We start from the raw sequence: 27,783 nt of genomic DNA on the forward strand, positions 1-27,783 counted from the left end.
AGGGGATATGGGAAAAATGAGAAATTAATGCATTGTTGGTGGAATTTTGAGCTGATTCAACCATTCTGTAGAGCAATATGGAATTAGGCCCAAAGGGCTATAAAACTATGCATCCTCTTTGAATTAGCAGTGCCACAACTAGGTCTGTATCCACAAAGAGATTTTAAAAAGACAAAAAAGAAAAAGACTTATATGTACAAAAATATTTATAGCAGCTCTTTTCTGGTGGCAAAGAATTGGAAATTGAGAGGATGCCCATCAACTGGGGAATGACTAAACAAATTGTGGCATGTGATTATGATGGAATACTATTGTGCTATAATAAATAATGAGCAGAATGCTCTCAGAAAAACCTGGAAAGACTTGCATGGGCTGATGCAAAGTTAAATGTACTGTGTAGTAATACTCTAAGATGATCAGCTGTGAATGACTTAGCTATTCTCAGCAATGTAATGATTCAAGACAACTTTGAAGGACTTAGGTGAAAAATGCCATCCACACATAGAGAACGGACTCATAGTGTCTGAATACAGATCGAAATATAATTTTTTTACTTTATTTTTTTGAGGTTTTTTGTCTATGTTTTCTTTCACAACATGACTATTATGGAAATGTTTTGCATGACAACACATGTATAACCTGCATTGAATTCTTTGCCTTCTCAATAAGGTAGGGTGAGAAGGGAGGAAGGGAGAGAATTTGGCACTCAAAGTTTTTTTTTATTTTTTTAATTGAATTTTTTGTTTGTTTTCAATGATCTACTATCACTTCCATATATTTTAGATTTTTTTCCACTCCCTCTCTCTCATTCCTCCCTCCCTCCCCACTCCCTTAATGAGATGGCATACAATCTTATAAAGGTTTGACACGTACATTCCTATTAAATGCATGTTGCATAGAAGAATTAAAATGAATGGGGGAAACCATAAAACAAAACACAACATAACATAATAGAAAGTGGTCTGTTTCTGTCTGCAATCCAATTATATAGTTCTTTCTCTAGATGTGGAAGGTGTTTTGCCTCAAGTTCATTGGAAATTTTTTAAGTCCATGCATTTCAATAAAGCACTAAGTTTACCAGAAAAATTCCTCGCACCCTGTGGTTGTTGTATACAAAATTCTCCTGGTTCTGCTCCTTCACTCAGCATCAGATCATATAAGTCTTTCCAGGCTTCTCTGAAGTCTTCCTGTCCATTGTTTCTCATAGCACAGTAGTATTATTCCATTACATTCATATACTACAACTTGTTCAGCCATTCTCTAACTGATGGACATCCCCTTGATTTCCAGTTTTTGGCCACCACAAAAAGAGCTGCTATAAATATTTTTGTACATGTGGGACCCTTTCCCATTTCTATGATCTCTTTGGGATAGAGTCCCAGGAGCGATAGTGCTGGGTCAAAGGGTATGCACATTTTTGTAGCCCTTTGGACATAGTGGAAGTCAAAGTTTTCAAAATGATTAAAAATTATTTTTACATGTAGCTGGGAAAAATAAAATACTAAACATTTTTTAAAAAGTAGCGGAGAAAACAATAATGCAAATCACATTTAAAAATGTGTCCATTATACATTTTTTCCCTTGGAGAGTCAATTTTTAAACATTTGCCATAACATCAAGGTGTATGTGTTTGTGTGTAACAAGGCTATGCATCTAAGGTACCTTAGTTTGTTTACATTAACATCCTACCTCACATTATGCTACTAGTTGATCTCCGTATAAAATTTCTCCCAATGTGCTCAAGGGTAGTCTAGAGGATAGGTTTTGGGATACTCTGGGTTGTCCTTCATCTTCAAAGAGGACCAAAATGACATCACCATTGTAAAGTGAAATTTCAATGTGTCTGACTGTGGCTGATCAGACCAGTATGAGCTCAGAATGTTATACCACAGGTTAGGCACAGGTAGTCCATATGAATATTTGGGGTGGATGTCCCAAATTTGCGCATCCTAGGGATACTTTTAAAAATGCCCCAAGTTACAAAAACCGTCTCATTAATTGGCTCACTCCTTAGCCTGAAGTAAATTGGGAAAATCTTTTCCTATGGACTAATTTCTTCTCTCTCAATTTCAAACTACAAACTTAAACAAAATATTAAAAAAAATAAAAATTATTTAAAAAACTAAACATTCTTTTTCCTTCTCTGCTTTGGTAAGGGTGGGTGTATGGTGGGGTATAGAAAAACAAAACTCTTGTAATAAATATGCATATTCAAGGGGAAAAAAATCTTTACATCGACTATGTCCAAAAAATGTATGTCTCATTCTACATCTTGAGTCTAACGTATCTCTTTCAGAATATATGTAGCATATTTCATCATTGTTCTTCTAGAATCATGATTGCATTGGTCAGAATTCTTAAATTTTTCAAAGTTGTTTATCTTCATAATGCTGTTTTTGTATACATTATTCTCTTGCTTATGTTCACTTTACTCTGAATCAGTTCATACAAATCTTTTCAGTTTCTCTGTAACCACCCCTTTCATAATTTCTTATGATAAAATAATATTCCATTACTTTTATATTCTATAATATTTTTGTACCATTGCCAAATTGATGGGCATGCCCTTAATTCCTAGTTCTTTGCTACCACAAAAAGAGCTGTTACAAATATTTTGGTATGTGTTGGTCCTTCCTATTTGACCTTTTTAGGGTACAGGTTTAAGACAGGTATCACCGAGTCAAAGAGTGTGCATAGGTTAGTAATTATTTTGGACAGAGTTACAAAGTACTTTCCAGAATAGCTGGACCAATTCATAGCACCACTAAGAATACATTAATCTACCTTTTTTCACACAGTCCTTCTAAGGTGGCATTTTCCTTTTTTTTTTTGGTCATCTTTGCTAATCTAATGGGCATGAGACAGAAATTCAGAGTTGCTTTAGTTTGCATTTCTCTATTAGTCATTTTGAATATTTTTTTATATGTGTTGATAGCTTACATTTCTTCCTTAGAAAATTTCTCATTCATATGTTTTTATTATAAATTTGAAAAAGTTTCTTATGTACCTTAGAAATGAGACCTTTAGTAGAGGAACTTGCTGCAAAGAATTATTTCCCAGTTAATTGTTCTCTAATTATACTTGACTTGGTTTTGTTTATGTGACACCATTGTAATTTTATGTGATCAAAATTATCCATTTGATTTTTGGTGATCTCCTCTGGCCCTTGTTCAGTCATGAACTTTTCTCCTATAAATAAATCTGAAAGATAATTTCTTCCTTATTCTTCTTTCTTTTACATGATGTGAACTTTTATATTTGTCATGTATAAATTTGGAGTTTATCTTGGTATGTGATGTCAGGTGTGGTTGACATCTAATTTCTGCAAGAATGCATTCTAGTTTTCAAAGCAGTTTTTGTGGAATAGTGCATCCTTATTTCTGCAATAGGAGGCTTTGGCTCTACTGAATACTAGGCTACGAGGTTTGTTTCCTTCTGTATTTTATGTACAAAATCTGTTCCACTACTTGACCTCTGGATTTTTTTAACTAGTACCCAGTCTTTTTAATGATTACCATGTGTAGTGTAGTGTGACATCTGATATTTCTATAACCTATTCCTTTCCGCCTTTAAAATAATTTCCTTTGAGTTTTTTTTTCAATTTTGTTCCTTTGGGACAAAGTCATTTGGCAGTAAGAATTGTATGATGCTGAGTAAATGAATATAGTAACATTGTCATTTTCATCATATTGTCTTGATCTACCTACCATAAGCAATTAGTATTTTTCCAACTATTTAGGTAATTGTTTCCATAAAGAATGTTTTATAGTTGTATTCAAATAGTGATTTGCATTGCCAAATGAGACAGTTTGTATCAGATTAAAACATCAATTTCTAAAATTCCTTGCTATTATCACAGAATCTAAGAGTTGGAAAGCTTCTGGGAGGCCATCTGGTCCAATGCCTTCTTTAGATTGTGACTTTGTATCAAAATATCAAACATTAGCAAGGGCTTCAAACTGAGCTTGAGGCAAACAATTAATTTATTTTGTTTTAATCTTAGTTTTATAATCACTCAACAAGCTATTATAGAGGCAAAAATAAGATGGAACCTTTGATGGAAATCAGACATTAGGAAAAAACTAAAACAGGTAGTACCAGGAAGAAGGAAGTCCATTTAAAACTCGTCCCTATTAGACTATAAGCTTCTTGGAGACAGGGACAATTTTTGCCTCTCTCTGTATCCCCAGTGCTTATCAGTGCCTGGCACATAGTAGGCATTTAGTAAATGCTAGGTGACTGACTGAAAATGCACAGAGAATTAAGTAGGATTTTGAAATCATTAAGACACAGCAAATAATCAAAAGTATAACTTACTATAGAATTTTTTTAAAAGTGGGAGTTGGAATCTAAGACATTCTATATTGGGGTTCAAGATTGGCTTAGAATGAGTGGAATTACATGTGAAACATTTAATTATTAAAAAAAATGAGGTTTACTTAGCTTTACTTAACTTGCTTAGATGGAAAGGCTATTCAGCAACAATACAGTACAGAGGTTAGGTAGATGTGGCTCCCTTTGTCTCCATAGAGAATCATGTCTGGTCAACAGGGCAAGCTCTGGTGACTCTTAAGCCTGGACATCTGTCAAGTTATGTGCTGGCCTTTTTTATGGCCCTAGACAGCCAAGAATCCATGACAACTGTCTGAACTTTAGACCCTTGAGCCAATCAAATCTCAGGGTTCTTGTCTTTTGTCGAGGAGAGAGGGAAACAAGTTTAGTTACATGACAGGGAACTTGGCATGTTGATTTACATTTCTCTTATTATGAATGATTTGAAGCAGTCTTCATGTGGTTGTTAGTAATTTGTCAGTCTTCTGAGAGCTATTTGTCCTTATCATTTGACTGTATCCACTGGGGTGTAGGGTGTGTTCAGGGAGGACCAGCACCTTTGGTACGATGGCTGCCAAACCCTTTTCAAGGCTCTTTCCATCTTTGATGTCCACCTGTTCCACCCAACTATCACCTGTGGCTCCAAGAAGCTGCAGCATGCACAGTGGCCACACCCTGGTAAATCACTTCAGCAGACAGGCCAAACCAGGTTAAGGGTAGCCAAGGGTTCTCAGACCCTTTGGTGAATTAGGGGGGTATCTGTCCCAAGCATGTGAAGACTTCCTCTGGTGGAATGGGCAGATGAGAACTATTTGTTCCAATGGCCATGAAGGCAGATGAAGCAGGTGATGTGGAGCTCTTAGAGCTTGGTTAGACACTGAAGATGCCAAGGTCATCCATTGTATCCTGAGCCATCGCCAGCCATCTTGACTCTGTCCTGCCACTGGAATATGATGACTCTGGAGGAGAGAGTGAGGCTGATGACTTCATGTAATCCTGCCTCACTTAAATCCAATTTATGCACACATCAAAAGACATCACCCATACCATTTCACTATTATGCCTCAAAGTCCTGTGGTGACAGGCAAGTGAAGAAGTAGCAGTTGTGGATACACTGGGAGCTGTAGCTACAAACACGCACACAGGCAGCCCAGGCCATAGGGTCGTTTCTCACTGGAACAGCAGTGGGACTCGGCAGACCCTTGGGTGCCTTTTAAGGATCCCACTACTCACCTCCTAGGTGCCCTAAACATTGTTTGCTTACCCAACCCTGGCCTGATTACCACAGCAGGTGGGGAATCCCACTATGTGGTCAAAACACACACAAAAAATGTACAAAATATATGAAAACATCTGCAAAGATATTTCCACTCACCATTGGCACATGGAATGTGCATGCACTAATAGACAACACAAAATCCAGTAGACCTGAAAGAAGAACTGCTCTTGTTGGAAGAGAATTCAACAGGTATCATATCCAAATAGCAGCCCTGAGTGAAACAAGGTTGACAAATGAAGGTCAACTTACTGAAGTTGGAGCTGGATACACCTTTTTCTGGAGAGGGTGTAGTGAAGGGGAGCACTGTGAAGCTGACATGGGTTTTGCAATCAAAACTAATCTAATCAGCAAACTGGTATGCCTGCCAAAAGGAGTGAATGACAGGCTCATGACAATGCGATTGCCAGTCGTGGGAAAATGCCAAGCCACCATCATCAGTGCCTATGCTCCCACCATGATGAACCCTGATGAAGTCAAAGAAAAATTTTATGAAGACCTAGAGACCCTTATTGTCAATGCGCCAAAAGAGGGCAAGCTTGTAATTCTGGGGAACTTTAATGCTAGAGAAGGCTCAGACTACCAGATTTGGTAGGGAGTCCTAGGGAGGAATGAAATTGGAAACAGCAACAGCAATGGTCATTTACTGCTGAATACTTCTGCATCACATGACCTCATCACCAACACTGTCTTCTGTTTACCTAAATGCAATAGAACTTCATGGATGCACTCTCACAGCAAACATTGGCATCTAATAGACTATGTGATTGTAAGGAGAGGAGACAGACAAGATGTGAGAGTGACAAAGGCAATGTGTGCTGCAGAGTGCTGGACTGATCATAGACTTATCCTTTCCAAGCTAATTATTCACCTTCATCAAAAGCGCCACCCCCAAGGCAAAATGACTACCAGAAGAATTAATGTCAACAAATTAGAGTTCTTCTCCGAGCTTGAACAATTTATTACTAACTTGGAGGGAAAGTTGAGCCAACACACAATTGGCAACAGTGGAGCAGAAAAGGAGTGGGCAACTTTCAGAGATTTGGTGTACAGCACTGCATTTTCTAATCTGAGTCAGAACACTGGCAAACACCCAGAGTGGTTTGATGAAGATGATGGGGAAGTCCAGAAGCTGCTAAATGAAAAATGAGAACTCCACAGGATTTACCAGCAGAATAGTTCATCCACCTCTAAGGAGGTTGAATTTAATTCCATCAAAAGCAAAGTACAAGCAAAGCTTAGAGAAATGCAGGATTCTTGGCTCAGTAAGAAGGCAGATGAAATTCAGTTTTATGCTGATAGTAACAATTCAAAGCACTTTTATGATTACCTGTAAGCTATTTATGGATCAAAAACCTATGGTGCATCACAACTACTCAGTTCTGATGGAGCCACATTGATTAGTGATAAGGACATGATCCTAGAGAGAGATGAACTGAACACATTCATAGTGTCCTCAACAGACCATCATCAATCAATGCTGACTCCACTGACCATTTACCTAAGGTTGAAGTCAATCCCTCCTTAGCTGAGCTTCCAACTGAAGAAGAGGTTTTAAGGGCCATTAGGCTCCTTTCATATGGCAAAGTATCTGGTGCTGGTTCTATTCCAGCTGAGATTTACAAAGTAGGGGGACCATTGCTCATACAAAAGCTGACTGAAATTTTTCAGGTTATATGGCAAGAAGAGGTTATCCCTCAGGAGTTCAAGTTCCATCTCTATAAGGGTGAAGGGAATAGATTGACCTGCAATAGTCACAGGGGGACCTTTCTCTTAGTCATTGCTGGCAAAGTTCTTGCTAGAGTCCTCCTTAATAGACTGATCCTTCACCTGGAAGATGGTCATATACCTGAGAGTGTGGCTTCAGAAACGGCTGAGGAATAGTCGATATGGTGTTTGCTGCCTGACAAATCCAGCAGAAATGCTAGGAGCAGAACAGAGGTCTGTACACAACGTTTATGGATCTGACCAAGGCCTTTGACACTGTTAGTTGTGAGGGCTTATGGAAAATTATGTCAAAATTTGGCTGCCTGGAGAAGTTCATCAATTTTATACGTCAATTTAATGATGGCATGTTTGCCTGGTTCTGGATAATGGACAACTGTCTCATGCCTTCCCAGTTCACCAGGGGAGTGAAACAGTGCTGTGTGCTTGTTCTCATGCTTTTTAGCATGATGTTTTCAGTCATGTTGACAAATGCTTTCAATGAGAATGAGCATGACATCAAGGTCACCTACTGTACTGATGGCAAGTTCTTCAATTTGAAAAGGCTACAAGTCAAGACCAAAGTAAAGGGAGTGTTGGTGCATGATTGTTTGTTTGCTGATAATTGTGCACTCAGTGCCGCCTCTGAAGCTGAGATGCAACAAAGTATGGATCAATTCTCTGCTGCCTGTGCTAATTTTGGCTTAATAATTAACACCAAGAAAACACAGGTGCTCCATCAGCCACCACCACATCATCCATACGTGGAACCTTTGGTTACAACAAATGGAGAAGTTTTGAATGCTGTCTATAAATTCACTTACCTTGGCAATGTACTCTCTAGGGATGCACACATTGACAATGAGGTTGATGCATGCATTGCCAGAGCTAGCTCAGTGTTTGGGAGGGTCTGAAGAAAAGTTTGAGAGAGAAGAGGTATTAGACTGACTACCAAACTGAAGGTCTATGGAGCCATTGTGCTGAGCATGTATTACATGCTTGTGAAACATGGACAGTCTACCAGTGCCATGCCAAGAAACTGAATCACTTCCATTTGAACTGTCTTAGGAACATTTTGAGGATCACCTGGCAGGATAAGGTACCAGAGACTGAAGTCTTTGCTGGAGCTGAACTGCCAAGTATTCAGACTGCTTCAGAGAATGCAACTTCGATGGGCTGACCACATTGTTCAAATCCAAAATGTATGTTTGCCAAAAAGACCACTTTGCGGAGAACTCACATGGGACAGGTGATCACATGGTGTTCAGAAGAAACAATACAAGGACACTCTCAAGGTCTCTCTCAAGAACTTTGGATTTGACTGTGCAACATGGGAGACACTGGCACAGGACCACTCAGCGTGGCATGTCCACATCAGAAAGGGTGCTGCTCTCTATGAGCAAAGCAGAATTGAGACAGCACAAAGTAAATGCAGAATGGGCAAATTTGGGATATTCACCCCAAATATTCACATGGACTATCTGTACCCAACCTGTGGTAGAGCATTTCGAGCTCATATTGATTTGATCAGCCACAGTAAGACATGTTGAAATTTTACTTTCAATGGTGATGTCATTTTGGTCCTCTTAGAAGATGAAGGACAACAACCATCCACTGGAGAATGACTTTTGATCTTATATAATTGTGTTTATATATCTTGTATATCAGATGCCTAAAAGAGATATTTGATGTAAAGATTTTTCCAATTAAAATCAGTGAACACAGTTTTTAAAAAAAATGTTAAAAATTTTATTTTTATTGTCAACTTAACAAAAAACAAAATGAGCATTTCCAGATAAAAAGTAGAATATAAAAAGGATAGTACATGAAAGAGAATTTCTATTGTAAGTAGCGTGCTTTCCCATTTAATGTATATAATACAATTAACATGTAACTTTCAAGGCTTTCCTGCTTATGTATGTTTGCTTTTGATCTCCCTTCTTTTCTCTTCTGTGCATTTTACACACATACTTTCATTTCATTTTTATTTTTTCAATGAACAGACATTTATTTTCTGTCCATTTTCTATTCCTTCTCTCATTGAAAATAAAGAAAAGCACACATACAAGGAAACCATTGTCACAAATATACTTGATGAAACAAAAGAGATTCTCACCTTCTGTCCAAAAGAGTATGTTTCATTCTACTTTACCTCATACACTTTGTGGCCATCACCTTTCTGTCTGGAGGTGCGTAGTTTGCTTCTTCATCTACATTCAGAATCCTGATTCATCACTGATCATCAGTCTTAAATTTTTCCAAAATTGTTTATCTTGTATAAATTGCTCTCCTGATTTTGCTCATAATTTTGCTGCATAACTTCGTACAAATCTTCCCAGGTTTCTCTGAAAGCATTCCTTTTGTCATTTCTTAAAATTATGCCATAACTTGTTCGGCCACTCCCCAATCTATTGGCACTGTCTTAGTTTCTAGTTCTTTGCCACTACCCAAAGAGTTTTCATAAATGTTTTTGCACATGTAGCTCCTTCTCCTCTTTATTTGGTCTCTTTGGCAAATAAGCCCAGTAGTAGTAGTATAACTGGGTCAAAAGTCATGCAAACTGATGACTTTTGGATATTTCCTAAAGTTCCAAATTGCTTCTAGAATGGCTGAGCCAATTCATAACTCTACCAATAGCACATTAATGTTCCTCTTTTCCTATAAACCCTCTAATATTTGTAATTTTCCTTTTTTTGGTCAACTTTGCCAAAAACACATTGTTCTGATGGGTATGAGGTGGAACCTCAGAGTGGTTATAATTTGTATTTCTCTAATTTTTAGTTTTCTGGAGAAATTTATCCATTTGGGTATTGATAGCTTGAATTTCTTTCTTAGAAAACTTCCTGTTCATATACTTTGATTATTTTTTCTAATTAATTTATTTTTAGTTTTCAACATTCACTTACATTAGATTTGAATTTTCTCCCCTTCCCTCCTCACTCCCTCCCCAAGAGGGCATGCAATTTGATATAGGTGCTACACATACATTCTGATTATGCACATTTTTTTATTTTCTTTTTTTAAATTTTCAATATTCTACAATCACTACCATAAAACTTAGATTTCCCCCCCTCCCTACCCCCCACCACTCCCCTGCCTCCCCAAGACAGCTTACAATTCCATATAGGATCTACACATACTTTTCTACTGAATTTGTTTTCACTATAGTGATGCTGTGTAGATGAACTAAAATAAATGGAAGAAATCATGTAACAAATCAAAACATAATACACACACACAAAAATGAGCTGCTACATTCTGTGAATGAATTCCATAGTTCTTTCTCTGAGTGTGGAAGGCATTTTGCTTAGAAGATCATTGGGAATTTTTTTTTTTTAAGTTCCTGCATTGTTACGAAGTTCCAAGTCTACCAGAAAAAACTCTCGCACACTGTGGTCATTGCTGTGCACAAAGTTCTGCTGGTTCTGCTCCTTTCGCTCAGCATCAGATCATATGAGTCCTTCCAGATCTCTCTGAAGTCTTCTTGTTCATCATTTCTTATGGTGCAGTAGTACTCCATTACATTCCGCACATTTTCACATTAGTCATGTTGCATAGAAGAATTAAAGTGAATGGGAGGAACCATGAGAAAGGAAAACAAAAAGCAAAACAAAATAAAAAAAAGAAAATAGTCTGCTTTGTTCTGCATTCCAACTCCATAGTTCTTTCTCTGGATGTGAATGGCATTTTCCATCATGAATCCTTTGAAATTGTTTTAGGTCCTTGCATTGCCAAGAAGGGCTCAGTCTGTCAAAATCAGTCATTGCACACTGTGACTATTTCCACGAACAATGTTCTCCTGGTTGTGGTCACTTCACTCAGCAACTCTGATTATGTTTTAATTGGGGACTGGCTCTTATTCTTATACATTTGAATTTGTTGTTTTAGATATCTTGGAAAGAAGATGCTTATCAGAGAAACTTTCTGCAAAGATTTTTTTTTTCTCAGTGTTTGCCTTTAAATTTTAGCTGCATTGGTTTGCTTTCAGACTTTCAATTAAAACCAAGAGTGCAGAGGAAGTTGAAGATTCTATAGAGAGAGTTTGGTCCAAACCAGAAGAAACTAAAGAAACTTAGCAGCATCCTTATCTTCTAGGATAAAAATTGTAGGTGTCAGGTGGGAGTCACTCATTTTTTGGAGTCTGTGTGCACTGTCCTGTTGCTTGCCCTACTCGTAGTGTGGGTGAGAAGAAACACTCAAAGCAGTGATACAAATTAGAGAACAAAGACCTGGGAGGGAGGGATGTCTGCCAGGAATGGGAGAAGGCAGGGGAATCGGTAAAACCAGGCAGAGTTATTTTCCATCTAACAGACATGAAATCTAGGCCATGATTTGATTAACAGTCACATTCTCACCAATAAAATATAGAAATGCCTTTACTGTTTTCACCAGGGACAACATATTGGTCTCTTCAAGATAACTTTTGTTACATAGTACTGGTACACCTTATTCCAGTAAACACAGATTTCTCCAGTCATCCTGATGAATATGTGGTCACTGGATCCAGATGGCTCAGGAGGAGAAAGTGAGATTGGTGCCCTTGCACAGCCCTCCCTCACAAAAATCAAAGTCAAGTGCAAGTCGTGTCATCATCTCCCTGATGTCATGGTCCTCTTTGAGAGCAAAGGACAGACACAACAACAAACACATGCTGATGGACATGGTCATGAGGGAGAACACTGATAGGCCTGGTGGTAGACACTATAATCCCTGTGACTGGGGAAGTTGAGACCAGTGGATTGAACTATGGTGGGGCTCGAAGCTGATCACCTGTTTGTACTAATTCCGATTAACACTACAATGCACCCTGGTGGCTAATAGGGTCCCAGGGTCCTAGGTCTGACCCAGGTCAGAAAAGAAAGTCAAAACTTTCATGTCAATCAACATCAGGTAAGGCTGTGAATTATTGCAGCATTCTAGTCTGAGTGAGAGAGAGATCCATATCCCTGCCCCCCAAAAAAAGTTGGGGAGAGGGGGAAGAACACTCCGTGAGAATCAGAGCTTCAAGCCTATCATGGTCCTACTGCTATCTGACAGTACCTGGGCATTCTTTAGAAATCCCTTACAACGAAATATCTCATCACATTTCTCCAAATATTTTATTTATTAATTGATGATAAAAATCTTTCATTTTTGTGTATTTGACCATAACACTTGTCTTAATGAAAATAATATTCCTTAGAAGAATTAATTCTTTATCTGGATTGGACTTTGGTCCAAGAGACCCCTGGGAGGATAAAATGTTCCTGCCTTACCTAGAGGCTGTTTTAGTCCTTTGATCAGGAAATATTGGGGTTGGCAAGTTCACTGCAGAGATGATTCATAGCTAGTCAGTGTCTAGTGACAGGTACCTTAAGTTGCCTTTATGACTTGTCACTCATCTGGCCAAAGAATTTTGAAGGAGGAAGTTGAATGGATATTATTATCACTAAATACCTTTTGTCTGAAAATACCTAGGACAAATACATGAATTAAAGGCAGAGGACTTAGCCTGAATACAGATTTTTCTGAGTTTGGAGAAATTATAAGTTCTACAGGTGACATGATGTAGTGGCTAGAATTTGGAAGCCAAGAAGTCTCTCTGATATATATTGGTTATATGGCCCTGGGTCAGTCTTTTATCCTCTCAGGGCCCTGGGTAAGTCTCTAAGGCTCTAAGTTAAAGATGACGTGCATTGGTAGAGAGAATTTTTTCATTTGGGAGTTCCTTGTACAATGAAATCACAAGTATGGTCTCTATCTCTATCTCTCCTTATTCAATAATAATGTTCTCTTATAATAACAATAATTATATATTATATTACATATGTAATATAATATATATAAATCATAAGTATGGTCTCTATCCCTATCCCTCCTTACTAAATAATAATGAGCTCTTATAATAACAATAATTGGAGATAGCCAAGAATGTATCTTCATAATGTCTCAAAGGTAAAAACAAAAGATCCATTACTCAGATTATTTGAAAAATAACATTAAACATCTGTATATTTACATTAGTAATGATGTCCAGATAGTTAACTGATTTTTTTTGTTTTCACCTAGACTACTGTCATTTTGTAGACCTAAATTTATTATTTCATTTGTAAGGCTGTTGAAGGAAAATATGTGCTTAACTAAGGTTTTTAATTGAAGGTCTAGTTAAAGAAAGTCGATGGCAGATTTCATTACACTTCACATGCTGATTGTTGAAGAAATAATAAATGCCCCTTTCTCCAAAGTTAGTAGTCACATCTTTATGATCAAGAGAATGAATCTGGGGATCTGTGAGGTAGATGACTCCTTTTCCATTACCGGTCACCCAACCTATAACGAAAGGATTTTTGAGTTTTAGATTTCTTATGAAATATCATTTCAGTATTATAAGAATGATAATATTTCTAGAATATGCTTACTTAGAGCAGAGGTTCTTACCTGGGATATATGAAATTTGTTTTAAAATATTTTTCAAACTCTTCCAATATAGTTGGCTTCTTTTGTAAGCTTATATATTTGATTTTTATTCACTTAACAACATTATTTTGAGAAGAGTTCTATAAACTTCACCTGACTGCCAAAGGATTCAGGATACACATAAAAAAGTTTAATAACCTTTGACTTAGAGGGATATCTAGTAAATTTTATGATAACCAGGATGTTAACAGAATGTAGCGTTCAGATGAACTCATTTAGGCTGAGTTGACCCCAATCAATCTCCCAGACCCAATTCACAACAGTTAGACTAAATAATAATACCTAACATTTATATTTCACTTTAAGGTTTGCTTAGTGCTTTGTAAATATCTAATTTCATCCTCACAACAACCTTGGGAAGTGGATGCTGTTATCTCCATTTTACGGATGAGGAAATGGAGGTAGACAAAAGTTAAGTGACTTGACCAGGACTACACAGCTAGTAAGTGTCTGGGGTGGGACTTGAGCTCAATATGGATTCAGGAATTTGAACTCTATCCACTTTGCCATCTAGCTGACTCCTGAGTAAGCTAGGAATTGGATATGTGGGCTAATAGATTACCAGTTCTCTAAGGTGCAGAATGAAGGAAAATAAACTTAAAATGAATAGTCACTCTCTGCTTATTTTAATACTTGAAAGATCTGTGATGTCATCAGACAGTTTCCTGGATTGTTGGTGTCAGAGAGATTCAACACTAGGTTTTTGGTCAGCCCCTCTGAACTTGATGAGGCTGATACTACGACAACAAAGCCCATAATCTGCATCTTAGTATGACCTTTCAATGACTGCATTTTCTTACCATGGCCTTAAAGAAGCTGCAGTCATCTCCAAAGGCAACAAGTCTCTAGTGCAGTGGGAATGCTAGACCAGGAGATAAGAAGACTCATTTCCCTGAGTTCAAAACTGGCCTCAGACCCCCACTAGTTGTATGACTCTGGGTAAGTCATTTAACCATGTTAGCCTCAGTTTCCTCATCTGTAAAATGAACTAGAGAAGGAAATGGCAAACCACTCCAGTTTCTTTGCCAAAAAATCCCAAATAAGGTCACAAAGAGTCAGACACAACCAAAACAACTGAAAAGACACGTCATCTCTAAGCCACAAGAGATCTAGGCTTACTTTCAGAACACTGGAACTGTACTTGAGCATAATATAATATTTCTCTGATGATTCAGAAGGCACTTCAAGGTTGCTGAGTGTATCCAGGTCATCATTCTGGACATCAACAATCATTTTAATGTGAATGCATATGGTGGAGTCAACAGAGTTCTTTTGGACAGAATGTCAGGTTAACATGTTTCTTTTGTGATTTTTTTATTTTTTCACTATGTATTCTTTTGGAAACAAAAAATAAAAATATCCATGCAAGTAATCACAGGAGTTAAATGCAAGTAAGCATTTAAATCTTTAATATATTTCATTTAATTCTAGTTCACTACCTTTTACTCAAACTATTACCTTTATCAGGTAGGTGGAGACTTGGAGTTAAGGGAGTTCAGTCATTTTTCAGTTGTGTCCAACTCTCCCTGACTTCATTTGGGGTTTTCTTGGCAAATATAGTGGAGTGCTTTGCCATTTCCTTCTAAAGCTCATTTTACAGATGAGGCCAACAGGGTAAAGTGACTTGCCCAGGGTCACACAGCTAATAAGTGTCTGAGACCAGATTTGAATTTAGGAAGATGAGTCTTCCTGACTCCAAGCCCAGAAATCTATCTGCTGTGCTACTCAAATCCCGCCTTGGGCACTTAGTAACTATGTGACTTTGGGTAAGTTAACTTCTAGTCTAATTTTCTTTATCTTTAAAAAATGAGAATAATCTGATTGAATTGAATTGTCAGTTTTAGAAGCTGTAGTAAAATTCTTATGCTACTAAAGCCTTATTTACTAATGAAATACCTATCTCATTGTTGTGAAAAATCAATGAAAAAATAAATACATGTAAAACATTTTTTTAAACCTTAAAGTGCTAAAACTACACTAAGACTTGTGGATCACCCTGTATAACTGTTAATCATTATCATCACCGTCATCACTATTCTCCTCCTCTTCCTCATCATCCTCATCGTCCTTATCATCATCATCAAGGTTGCATGACTTTTACCACAGATATGAATGAGAGAATAAGGATGAGTTCAGAATGTATTGTCAAAGATGCAGTTGTCACTGACTGTGACATGGAAATCACTTCCTGCACCTTTTGGGCACATATGCCTTAAGACCTCTGGTAGTTTTCCATACAGCTTATTGTGTGAGATGCTCCCCACAGGCATGTATAACGTAGTAGAACACAAACAAAAACATTCTGGAAAAGCCACCCAAAGCCACTAGACTTATCTGAATTCCTGTACCCTGCTCCACAGAGGTGTCACTTGACTCTCATGCTTTCCTTTGAAAGTTAGTCACAGTCAGAAGACTAATTTAGAAACATCAACAGATTTTGGGCAAGCTTTGATTTTTTAAAAGTACTTCAAGAAGAAACAAAACAAAACAAGTCTGGTAGCTTCATAAGGGTTATTGTAAAAAAAAATATTGCCTCCTTGCTCTATAGATCAATTGACCAGCCTTTTTGATTGTGGGAGACATCTTATGATCTCATTTGTACAGTAAGGGTGAAAGTCTGAAGAAGAAAGTGCTGGAGAAAATTTAATAAACAAGGAATCAAAACCATTTAACCCTGCTAGTGAATGATTTAAATGGTAATCCCTGATTTTGTAGTGGAATCTGGGGTTATATGGAACTAGATCTGCTCAAAAATTACGCAAAATCAGCACCTTGTATTTAGTAGTAATTCAATAAATGTTTATTGCATTGGATTTAATTGTAACTGTTAGAAGAAGCAGTAACATTTTTAGGATACTCGAGTCTCATTTACAAAATGAATAAAGAAACTGTCTTCCTTAATCTGGAGCAGAATTTTGCAACCTAAAATGGCTCAATCTGCTTTGAAAATAAACATTATTATCGGGAACGTAGGCAGCTGCACAGGCAGACATTTGCATATGTAGGACACATGATTATGTTTGGTTAAGAAAGGATGAAAGTGGCCAACACTGACACGTACCTTGCAAATCAACCACAACATTTGTGTGATTGGAAAACTCATAACAAAAATGTCCATAAGCCAATCCATATTCCGTGGCTTTGTACTCCGTTTTCACTACTCTTGCGTTATTGGATAGTTTAACGAATTCTCCCAAAATGTAAGGTTCCACACTGACGCATCCTTTAATTGTCTTGCCCTCTAAAATCTGAAAGGCAACAAAGAGTGGTCTTGACAAAATGGGGAGTGGAGAAACTACGATGAAAAGAGTACCGAGTTTAGATTTGGGGTTGGATCCTGCCTCTGTCATTTATCTGTGTACTTTTAATGTACTGTGTACATTTATCTGTGTCTTTGGAAAGCCATATAACTTCTCTGAGCCTCAGTTTTCTCATAGGTAAAAAGGGATAAATTTACCCCTTCCCAGTGTGGTAAAAATTTCTGTCCAGACAGTCCCCTCCTTAATCAAGTCAGTGAGTGAGATAAGGCTCTCTTAATCAAGTCAGTGAGTGAGACAAGGCTCTCTTAATCAGGTCAGTGAGTGAGATAATGCTCTAACTGCTTAACTATATTCAGTTCAGGAGAGTAGATTCTCTTCTTTGATGTCTTTTGGCACCAGAATATGTCCACAAATCCCAAGGTTCTTGTCGTTTATGGGCAGCTCAGAAGTTCCTAGGCTTCCTTTGTCTTAGGTACATATATAGCACACATATATGTCTGTGTGAATATACACACATCTATCAGTAAATATATATACATACATGTGATTTTGTGTATACATGTGCATATGTGAATATTATATATGTGTACACATATGGGGTGTGCTGGTAAATGTTTAACGATATACCCTCCAAAATGCATGCAAAACATACTTTTAAGTTTAATATACATCATCCATATTTTCTCCATCACTTTCTTAAGACTGAATAGTCTTAATCAAAACAATAATTCAAGCCTTGATTTGTAGCATTTTCCAATTTTCAGAGGTGTAAATGATCACACTAAAAGTTTAACAATTGGCTGTCTTGAGTCAGTAAAATCAGCTCCAGGACACCAACCAATCAATCAATAAACATTTATCAAGTGCCTACTGTGTTTCAGGCACTGTGCTAAGTGCTGGAGGCACAAAAAGAGGCAAAAGACAGTCCCTGTCCCCAAGGAATTTACTCTATGGAAATCCCAATGAAGGGATTATCTTGACTAATGCAGAAGAACATCTGATGTTTCTCACATATTGCCTGAGAGTAATGAGAGATTAAATGACTTTTCTAGGGTCATCTAGCTAGTCTGTGTCAGAGGTAGGAATTGAGCTCTGGTCTTTCTGGTCCCAACGCTGTTCCTCTACTCATTATGCCATACTGCCTTCTATATTTCATATAGACTCATAGATCTAGAATTGGAAGGCATTCAGAGAGCACCAAACCCAAGCCCTTCATTTTACAGATGGGATAACTGAGGCCCAGATAGACTAAGTAACTTGCCTAAGGTCACACAGATTTTAAATGTCAGAAGCTGGATTTGAATACAGGTCCTCTGAAAAGGGCCTTTGCTCCTTCTACCTTACTATGTTGTCTCCAGTTTATTTTTTCAGAGAGAGACAGAGTCTATCCGTATTGTGATTTATCATGGATTTCTTACCAGCAGTACCGTGGAGGGGATGTAGAAGATCTGTGTTGGGATATTTTGCTCATAGAGTCTTTTGTTAAACTCTGTGACATAGTATTGTGCGGTCATCTGCCTCTCCACATCAATGAAATGGTGCCAGAGTCCTTTCTGTGATTGATATTCTTTTCCAACATATCTATGGGGGAGAAAAACAAACAAGCTAGAACAAACCCCCTAAACCCAGGACAGAAGATGAGAAGAAATTGATTCAGTGTGTTTGAGTGGGCTTTGAAAGCATAACAATATACAACCAATATACAAACTCCATACAAACACAATTGTGTTATATATATATATATATATATATATATACACACACACACAAACACAAATATTATAGCTTTGCCGCACTGTCTATTTTATTTCCTATATCTAGTGATTTCAATCATTTTGTCATAGCAGTAGTTGAGCACAATTTGATCCTGAGCTCCCTTCTATCAATGCTATAAGGAGAAGGTGTGTATCTAGTGTGGCACTGCACCAGACATCCATTAGTGCAAGAATTGGGAGGCAGTGTGATTCAGTGGAAAAAGTCCTGAATTTGGACTTAGAGATCCTTTGTTGAAATTCTGACTCTGTTATGCTTACTACCTGTGTGATCTTGGGAAAGTCACTTAGAGTCAGGTCCTTTTCTGAAAAGGAGGTTTGGATTGGATGAATTCCTTTCTAGACCTAAATTTATAAGATTTAACTAAAGTATGTTGCTTAAAAAAGCCCCAGAAGGCCTGTGTTTATTTCTTTTATGCAGAGGACAGTGGGCTATCTCCAGTTGTCTTGATTCATATCTTGCTACCGGATCCAGATGGCTCCAGAGGAGAAAGTAAGGTTGGTGGCTTTGCACAGCCCTCCCTCACTTAAATCCAAATCATTTGCAAGTCATGGCATCACCTTCTTGATATCATGGTCCTCGTCCAGAACAAAGATACGTAGAGGACTGATCAGGAAATTTGCTTGTTCAACTTGAAGGTGCTATAGGGAGACATGATTGGCAATCTTGTTGGGTGGACTGATGACATGGTTAATGTCTTCAATGTCTTGAGGACACCCTTTCACCCCTCATTGAGAATGAGATCTCAAGCCTCACCAATGAGGGGTGATTTGGTTGGATTTGGCCGTTATGGATGAGAGTCATGCCTTGTTCTGGTCCTACATTTTGGTAGCTCTTACTTGGAATGTTACTAAGATAGTTGAGCATAGATAGGAAAACTGCAGGAAAACTGGATAAACTTAAATCCCAGGGTACAAGGAAAAAGAGACATAATGAAGTTGTATATTTTATAAACCACATGTCAAGGGATAGTGATGAAAGAATCTGGACCCATCTTGGAGAGAAGAGGATCCTGGGACACAGTCTTCTAAGAAAGGAGGAGGTAGTGTACCAGGGCAACACCAGTCTCTTAGAAAGATCATACATATAGTCCCAGAACTGGAGGAGTAATAGGGATGATATATAACAAAAACCTGGGCTTTTCTTTCTACTTTTATAGTGAATTATTAAGACACTGCAGTTCCAGTAGGCAATGAGCTTGCCTTTCTAGGAACCCCATATTTCTCCTCTGGAGAAGTCCAAGTCCTTAGTTAGGCTGGTATCAGGTCTAGTTCATCCTTCATTTTCAAAGAAGACCATGACACCAAAGAATTGATGACATGACTTGCACTTGACTTTGTTTTGAGTGAGGGAGGGCTATGCAGGGTCAGCAGCCTCACTTCTCCTCTCCTGAGTCTTCTGGATCCAGTGACCAGATATTCATCAGGATGACTGGAGAAGGCCCAGGATGCAATGGGAGACCTTGACCTATTCAGGTACTCACTTAGGGTGAAGGTAGGCCATTCAGTAAATAAGCCTCTCTAAGAAGTAATTAGAGAATGACCCCTTTAATGAGCAAAAAAAATATTACTAAATCTTTCCCTCCCAGGCTGGTACCAAGTAAGGACTTAAAGATGGGAATTACCAGAATGTTAAGAGGTTGCTGCTCTAGCAACCTTAGATTTGTTTCTCTTCTAGAGAGAGTTAGACCAAGCCCAGAGCTTGGGAGTTTGGGGGACTATAAGGTCAAAATGAGCCAGCAGGGAGAAATGGGGTTCCAAATAGGATGCAATCTTAGGATGCATTTAGAGAAGCATAGTCTCCAGGGAGAAGGAGGTAATTGTTCCCTCTGCTTTGGTCAGACCATAACTGGAATAGTGTTCTTAGTTCAGAGTCACTGTGGGTAGAGATTGGGGCCTGGAGTCAAGAAGCCCTTGGTTCCAATATGGCCTCAGATACTTATTAGTTGTGTGACCCTGGACAAGTCACTTAACCTTGTTTGCCTCAGTTTTGTCACCTGTAAAGTGAGCTAGAGAAAAAAAGGACAAATGGCTTTGCTTCCCTTGCCAAGGAGACTTCAAAAGAGGTCATGAAGAGTTGGAAACAGTTGAAAAATGACTCAATCACCACCACCGCCACCACCACCACCACTACCACGTATATTCCAGGAAGACTTGATAAATTAGAGAGCATCCTGAGGAATGGTGAAGGGCCTTAAGTCCATGATATTGGATGACTTGGCAAAAGAACTGGGGATTCTTGTCTTAGAGAAGACAAAACTCAGAAGGGCCATAACAGCTGCTTTCAAGAACCTGAAAGGCTTCAGAAGAAGGGCTAAATTTGCTCTGCTTGTCCCCAGATGATTGAACTAGGACAGGGGTGGGAAAACCTATGGTCCCAAGGCCACATGTGGCCTTCCAGATCCTTAAGGGCGGCCTTTTGACCAAAAATTTGGAGTCAGGCCACGTGTGGCCATAAGACCATAGATTTCCCACCACTGGACTAGGAGCAATGAGTGAGTGTTAAAAAAAGGTAAATTTTGGCTCAATGAAAAGTAATACTACTGAAAATTGTGTTAAAAGTGGAAGGCGTGGACTCAGAAGGTAATGGGTTCTTCCCTAGCTGGAAGTCTTCAAGCAAAGACAAGATAACCATTTTTTTCCAGTATGTTATGGTGAGGATTCTTTTTTTAAATTTTAGTTTAGACTCAAAGGCCACAACACAAATATCCAATAGAGAAAAGAAACAAAAACATATCGTAAACTTAAATATTGGAACTTGAGTACAAAGTAAGAAAGGGGAACAAAGCATGTTGTATACATAGAACATAAGAGAGGATTCAAAATATGTAATAAATTTTCATTTCAAGAAAGCTTGTATAATAAGTAATACACATTGTGTGGAGAATTGTCCATCTTCTCTTTGCTTCCTTGGGAATTTTCTTTTGTTCTCTGATGTGCACTTCTTCTTTTGTCTTTTTTTCCTCCTTCCACCCCTGGGGATTCTTTTTGGAGGGATGAGTTGGATGTAATGGCAGCTGAACTCAGTCTTCTTTTATTTGACTTAGAATTTCAGTTTTCATTTATTAATTAGTTTATTTTTAGTTTTCAACATTCACTTCCACAAGATTTTGAGTTCCAAATTTTCTCCCCATCTCTCCCCTCTACCAAGACAGAGTGCATTCTGATTACCCCTTCCCTTAATCTGCCCTCCCTCTATCACACCCCTCCCTTCTCTTACCTCCTTCCCTTCTATTTTCATGAAGGGCAAGATAGATTTCTATACCTCATTACCTGTATATCTTATTTTCCAGCTGCATGTAAAAACAATTTTTAACATTAGTTTTTAAAACTTTGATGAATGCAATCTTCTGTGGCACTAGAGCTTGGTTACCTCTCAGGATTTGGTTCTGGATCCTTATGGACTGCAGGGAATAGCATGGGATTTTCTTGATGAGGTTACTATGAGTTCTTTGGGTTTTCTGTAGGACTGGATCTAACTTACAATAGCCCAAGCCAATCAGTTCATTCCTAAATGCTGAGACTCAAATCCTCATCCTCAGTGAGGTACACATGGATTGACAAAGCCTAGAATATCCTCTCAACCAGATATTACTGGGTATGCCCACTCCATCTATAGGTGACCTCACCAAGTTGATCAGGGAACTCGGTTGAATTACATTTACGTTAATTGGACTTTGCCCCTCTTTTTTGAACAATACCTTCCCAAAATTTCTTCCTGATGAAGGAGGTGTATCCAAAAGGCACTCCTTTGTTGACCTTTCTTCTTTACAACCAGGTAGTCACCAAAATATACAGCAGTTTCCTGGGCTGTCCACAGTTCTGATTTCTTGGAATATTTTAGCAAAAGAGCATCTGGAAAAAGAAAAAGTGAAACTAGTCATATCTTGAGCAAGGCTATTACAGTCCCAGAAGAAAACTAGCATTAACAGGGACCTTAAAGTACTTTATCTGTGAAATTTTTTTCAAATCTTTAAAAAATATTCCCCCCTCAGGTCTCACACACTTTTAACTTCTAAATTCTAGATGAAAGGGTAATAACAGGTGATGAATTTGTAACAAAGAGAAGTCTTATACTAATAAAGTATTCTGGTGTGGAAAATGGCAGGAAGAAATAAAAGATAAGGCAAGCATTTATGGAAGAACAATTCATAAGGCATGTGATACGGAACATTTTTAGTTGTCAGAAAATAGAAAAGGAATCATTTGGCAAGAGAAATATAATCCTATCATTTTCAACACCCTGAGGTGACCTGAAACATAGAATACACAGGTACAACTGTGTAGCATGGTACAAGGAAAATATCTCCAAAATGGCCCCATTTCACTTCCCATTCTCTGACTTTCTCCACAGATTAGTCAGCATCCTTCCCTCCAAAAGGGTACTATTTTCCTCTCCCCTCTGGTTCTGGAACTATCCACCATGATCAAATCACTTGTCATTCTTACCGGCTGACATATGTCAATCTACTCATCATCCCTACAATTTTCTGGGACAAGACACTTTTCACTGATCACTGCTCCTTTTTGTATGTTACCTCCCTCCATCAGGGATAGGGACTGTTTTTGCTTTTTGTATTTATATCTTTGGCATTCAGCACAGTGCTGGGCACATAGTAAGTGCTTAATAAACTTATTAATTTATTCATTCTAATACCTGGGAAAGTCAGATAGCCTCTTTTGTCTCAGATTCCTCATCTGTAAAATGGGAATAATAATAGCACCTACTTCCTAGGGTTTTTGTGAGAAACAAATGAGATAATAACTGTATTCCAGTGCCTCATTTAAGTTAACTTTAAAATTACTAGCTGTGAAGCTACTGAGCCATATTATCTCCTTGGAATTAAAATCACCTCCTCTGTAAAATTGGGATTATATCTGACTTGTCTGCTTTGCAGACTTGCTTTGAAAAACAAAGGAGAGAGTCTATATGAAAGTGATTTGTAAATGTTAAATCAAGATGCAGAGAAAAAGTGCTCTTAGTTTGTTCCTGCATCCTAAGACAGTGACTGTGTAATTAATCTCACTGGTTATTTGAATCACATTTGTGTCTTGGCCTACAGGAGGTGAAAGCTTGATTCAAAATTCATTTTGTGATCATGTAGTCTTTGTTTTCTGTGATATTTACTGGACTTTACAAAAACTGACCTTATTTAACTATCACATGATCAATTGTGTTCTAGAACAGAGAAAACTCTAAATCAAAAATCAAGAAATCATTGAATCCTAGAACTGGATGAGACTGCAGAAGTTATCTTGTTCTATCCACTCATTTTAACCCATCAGGCATGGTTAAAGAGGTTGAACAAAGTACCAAAGGCCACACTAGCTCTACACATCAGAGGTGGGGTCTGAAACTGGTCTATCCCCTACCTCTCCTATTCCCTAACTTTGTGACTTTGGACTGGTCACTGCTCTAAGCTGGGTCTCTGTTTTGTTTTCTTTTTAATCTATATAATGAGCGAGTTGGACTAGAAAAGTGTTAGAGTTCCTTCTAGTTAAAAAATTGGATTGGATCATAGATTTATACCTGGAAAGCATCTTAGAGACCATTGAATCCAACTCCTTTATTTTACAAATAAAGAAACTGAGGCACAGAGAGATTAAATGAATGGTCCACAGTTATAAAGCTAGCAAGTGACTGAGGCAAAATTTCAATTTGGGTCCTCTTGACTCCAGGTCTATTAATAATAATAATAATAATAATAATAATAATAATAATAATAAAATAGCTAATACTTCTATAGTGCCTACCACATGCCAACCCCTGTATTAAGCACTTTACAGTTATTATCTCATTTATTTCTCACAAAATCCTAGGTAAGAGGTGCTATTATTATCCCCCATTTTACAAATGAGGAATCTGAGACAAAAGGGCTATCTGACTTTCCCAGGATCATACAGCTAATATATCTAAAATAAGATTTGAACCCAGGCCCAGTCCATTGCTAGGCCAAACTGCTTCTGGGCTTATAATTGTATCTTTGTGAGACAGCGTAGTGATATTTGAACTAAGAAGAATGGGACATTTGTCATGTTGGGCTGAGAAAGAACATCACTTGGTCTCCAGCTATTGAATTAAAAATTATTTCCAGCTATGGTCAGTCAAATGCCACATTATATATATAATATCCTGTGCACATGCCTATCATGTTGATGTCTGCCAGCAGGATCTGGGCTAAATGAATTTTATGTCTTTTTAAAGAAAACTTTATGGGTGTGCTTTTTTGTAAAATCCTATGATTCTAGATCATGGTCACCACTATATTCTCCCAACTTCCAATAGAATCCTCCCTTGGAACAAAGAGTAGTTAAACAAAACAAAGTAACATTTGTTGCTGGTGACATATGCATCATTCTTCCTCTAGAGTCTCTCAAATATCTTCCAAGAAAGGCAATATCTAGCTATTCATTTCAGTTCCACAAGTATTTATTGAGGTTGCCGATGAGGTGGCTACATTTGGCTTCACAAAACCTCATAAATCAAGACTCAGCTTGATGGTTGCTTAAAATTAGACCCTTGTCCCTCATACCAATGACTTACTGTGTGCTTGGTGGAGCACTCTGGGTTTAAAAACTCCTGTGTTCTTCAGTCTCTGGAATAACCAATCATGCCCTACTCCTGACAGGAGTTTCTCAAAGTCATTGTTCTCCAATGTTCGAGCTTCTAGGACTTCCTGGTTGGCCTTTCCTAGTATAGATACAAAAGAACTTCCACTGGAATTCAGAGATGACAAGGGACTTCCCATCTCAGAAGAACCATTGGAAATGTCAGGTGAGTTCAGCCGCCCTGATAAGGAGGAGCTAGAATTCTGCCTATAGTTTCCAAATTCGTTCCCTCCACCATGATCCTCTGTGGTAGTGTCATCACACAGGGTGGGGAAGGGTCTGCTACTGTTTGCCCAGGAGCCATGGGTGTTGTTCACCATCTGACAGGTTTGTTCTCCGGAAGTATTCAGTCTATGAGAATCATTTTTATTTGCCCAGTGGCTCACCTTACTACTCTCCAGTTCCTTGTCCTCTGTAGAGGTATCTGATTCATCTGCTTGCCTTTCTATGTGCTCTTTTTCTCTTGTGACAAGTTTCTTCGTGGGCCGGTAGTAAGTGAAAGAACTACCAGCCACAGTGGATTTGTTGGCTAAAGAACAAGTGGAAGAGACTTTGGTGTTTTTAGGTTGGCTCAAAGTAGCATGCTCTATACTTTCTGTAGTTTCTTCTTCCTGATCAATACAAGAAATCAGTCCTCTAAACTTGGGTTCTTTGTTTCTTTCAGTGGTTTTTACTCCTTTCTCTTCTCCATTCTTGACTCTTAGTTTCCCTTCAGCTTCAGGTAATACATCAATCATCTCAAATGAGTCTGAGTCTTCTGGGGAAGACAATGAGATGATCTCCCTAGACCTGCTAGAGGTAGGGGAATAAGAAGAGACCCTTAAATGTCCAAACAATGGAGAGCCATCTTTCGATTCCATATTTCTGATTTCCTGGACATTTTCTATTTCTTGTTCTCTGTTGAATAAGATTGCTTTACCAGAAACTGAAGCTATGTTTATTGTCTTGTGGGGAGCCAAGGGAGTTTGTTTACATTGTTGATTTTGAGAATGATCTAAATAGTGTTCCTTAGAATCCTTGAGAGAGGGAGGATGAGGCATTGAAGCAAATGAATGGAGATCTCTGCTTTCATCATGATTCTCTAGATCTTGAGTCAGGGCTGTGGAACATTGAGTGTCTACTAGCTTTTTTTCTTGGATGATCTCCCTTCTGACTGACTCATCACCAGCATCATCATTGACTTTCTCCCAGCTAGTAGAACAGCTGGATCCCGATATCTTGCTCCAAGAGTTAGATGTCTGACTTCCATTCAGAGAGTTGCTAGAAACATCAGTTTCCCCATTATTGAAGTGGTTTGGTGGTTCAGTTTCTGTTTCTTCATCAAGTGAGATATGAGCTGCATCTGACTGGGGCAATTTTCTTCTTTCTTTTCTTTGGATCTTCCCATGATTCTGACTGTTTTTTTGTGAAGAAGACATTTCATTGCCTTTTTGACTTAATTTATCATCACTAGTACTCAAGGTGTCTGTGTTTTTTGTCTCAGTTTTCAAGGATGTGATACAGGCTCCTGTTTTTACTTCTTCCCCGTGGCTCTTACATATACTTTCAAACACTTCACACACTGAAGCATGGTGCTGGGAATGCCTTTCAAGGACTCCTTTGAAATCCACTTTGCCATGCAAGATAGGCTGATCAATCCAGGATTTGTAACTCTCTGGGACATAAGATCTGTCATCTAAATTGGGGAAACTTTGGACTTGCAAATACTTCTTAATCTGCTCAATATCAGACATGATCTGCCGAGCCAGTGTTTCTTTGTCTTGAGTCCCACTTAAAGTGGAATAAGCATACAGTTTCCCCATTGCTTCTCTACAAAGTTTATCTGAAACACGGACTGCTTTGGTCTCTCCACTGAGGCTCCGATGTACTGTGGTGAGGCAGAAAGCAGCTTTGAGGAAACTGTGAAGCTCTTGTTTTCCAGCAACTAGGTCACTGTCTTTTTTGGTGAGGAGGCCAATTTCAAAAGCCTCTTTGGCTTCAGATAAATAGAACTTTCTCTTTTCTGGAGGACAGTCAATAGAGTTACTGTAGGACAATAAACATGTGCCTTGTATGTTCTATGGAAAAAAATAAAATAGCAAGTTAAAAACCTGGAATTTTATTTTGCTAGAATTCAGGATGGAAAGCTCTCAGAGTTGAGGCATCTTTAAAAATACTGAAGAATGGTTTTGGAAATGCATAATTAAGTAGCAAAGAATGATAGGGGATGTTGTATATGTCCATTTACCATTCCATTGTAACCTTGACATTTTTCTATTAAAGATGATGACCCTTGAGTTCTTGCCCATAGAGCATAGCCATGGACACAAGTTTTTTCCAAAATAAGGCAATTGAACATAGATACACACACAAACTGGTTTTTGCATCAATATGC

The 27,783-nt window shown here is 38.2% G+C and overlaps 1 protein-coding gene across 4 annotated transcripts in view; it reads right to left on the bottom strand.

The window, feature by feature from the left end:
* Window positions 1–10,623: 10,623 nt before the first annotated feature.
* Window positions 10,624–27,783, bottom strand: part of ALPK1 (alpha kinase 1) — a 153,256-nt gene continuing 136,096 nt past the window's right edge. For all 4 annotated transcript variants that reach the window (XM_072622687.1, XM_072622688.1, XM_072622689.1 and 1 more), the window contains 5 exons: window positions 25,345–27,466; window positions 22,502–22,655; window positions 18,447–18,609; window positions 16,830–17,016; window positions 10,624–13,621 (listed from right to left, as the gene is read on the bottom strand). In XM_072622687.1, the coding sequence (XP_072478788.1) occupies window positions 13,428–13,621; window positions 16,830–17,016; window positions 18,447–18,609; window positions 22,502–22,655; window positions 25,345–27,466 (2,820 nt within the window). In that variant the 3' untranslated portion in view covers window positions 10,624–13,427. The remainder of the gene's footprint in view (window positions 13,622–16,829; window positions 17,017–18,446; window positions 18,610–22,501; window positions 22,656–25,344; window positions 27,467–27,783) is intronic.

The sequence above is a fragment of the Notamacropus eugenii genome, chromosome 7 (assembly GCF_028372415.1).
Source record: "Notamacropus eugenii isolate mMacEug1 chromosome 7, mMacEug1.pri_v2, whole genome shotgun sequence".
NCBI classification, from domain to species: Eukaryota; Metazoa; Chordata; class Mammalia; order Diprotodontia; family Macropodidae; genus Notamacropus; species Notamacropus eugenii.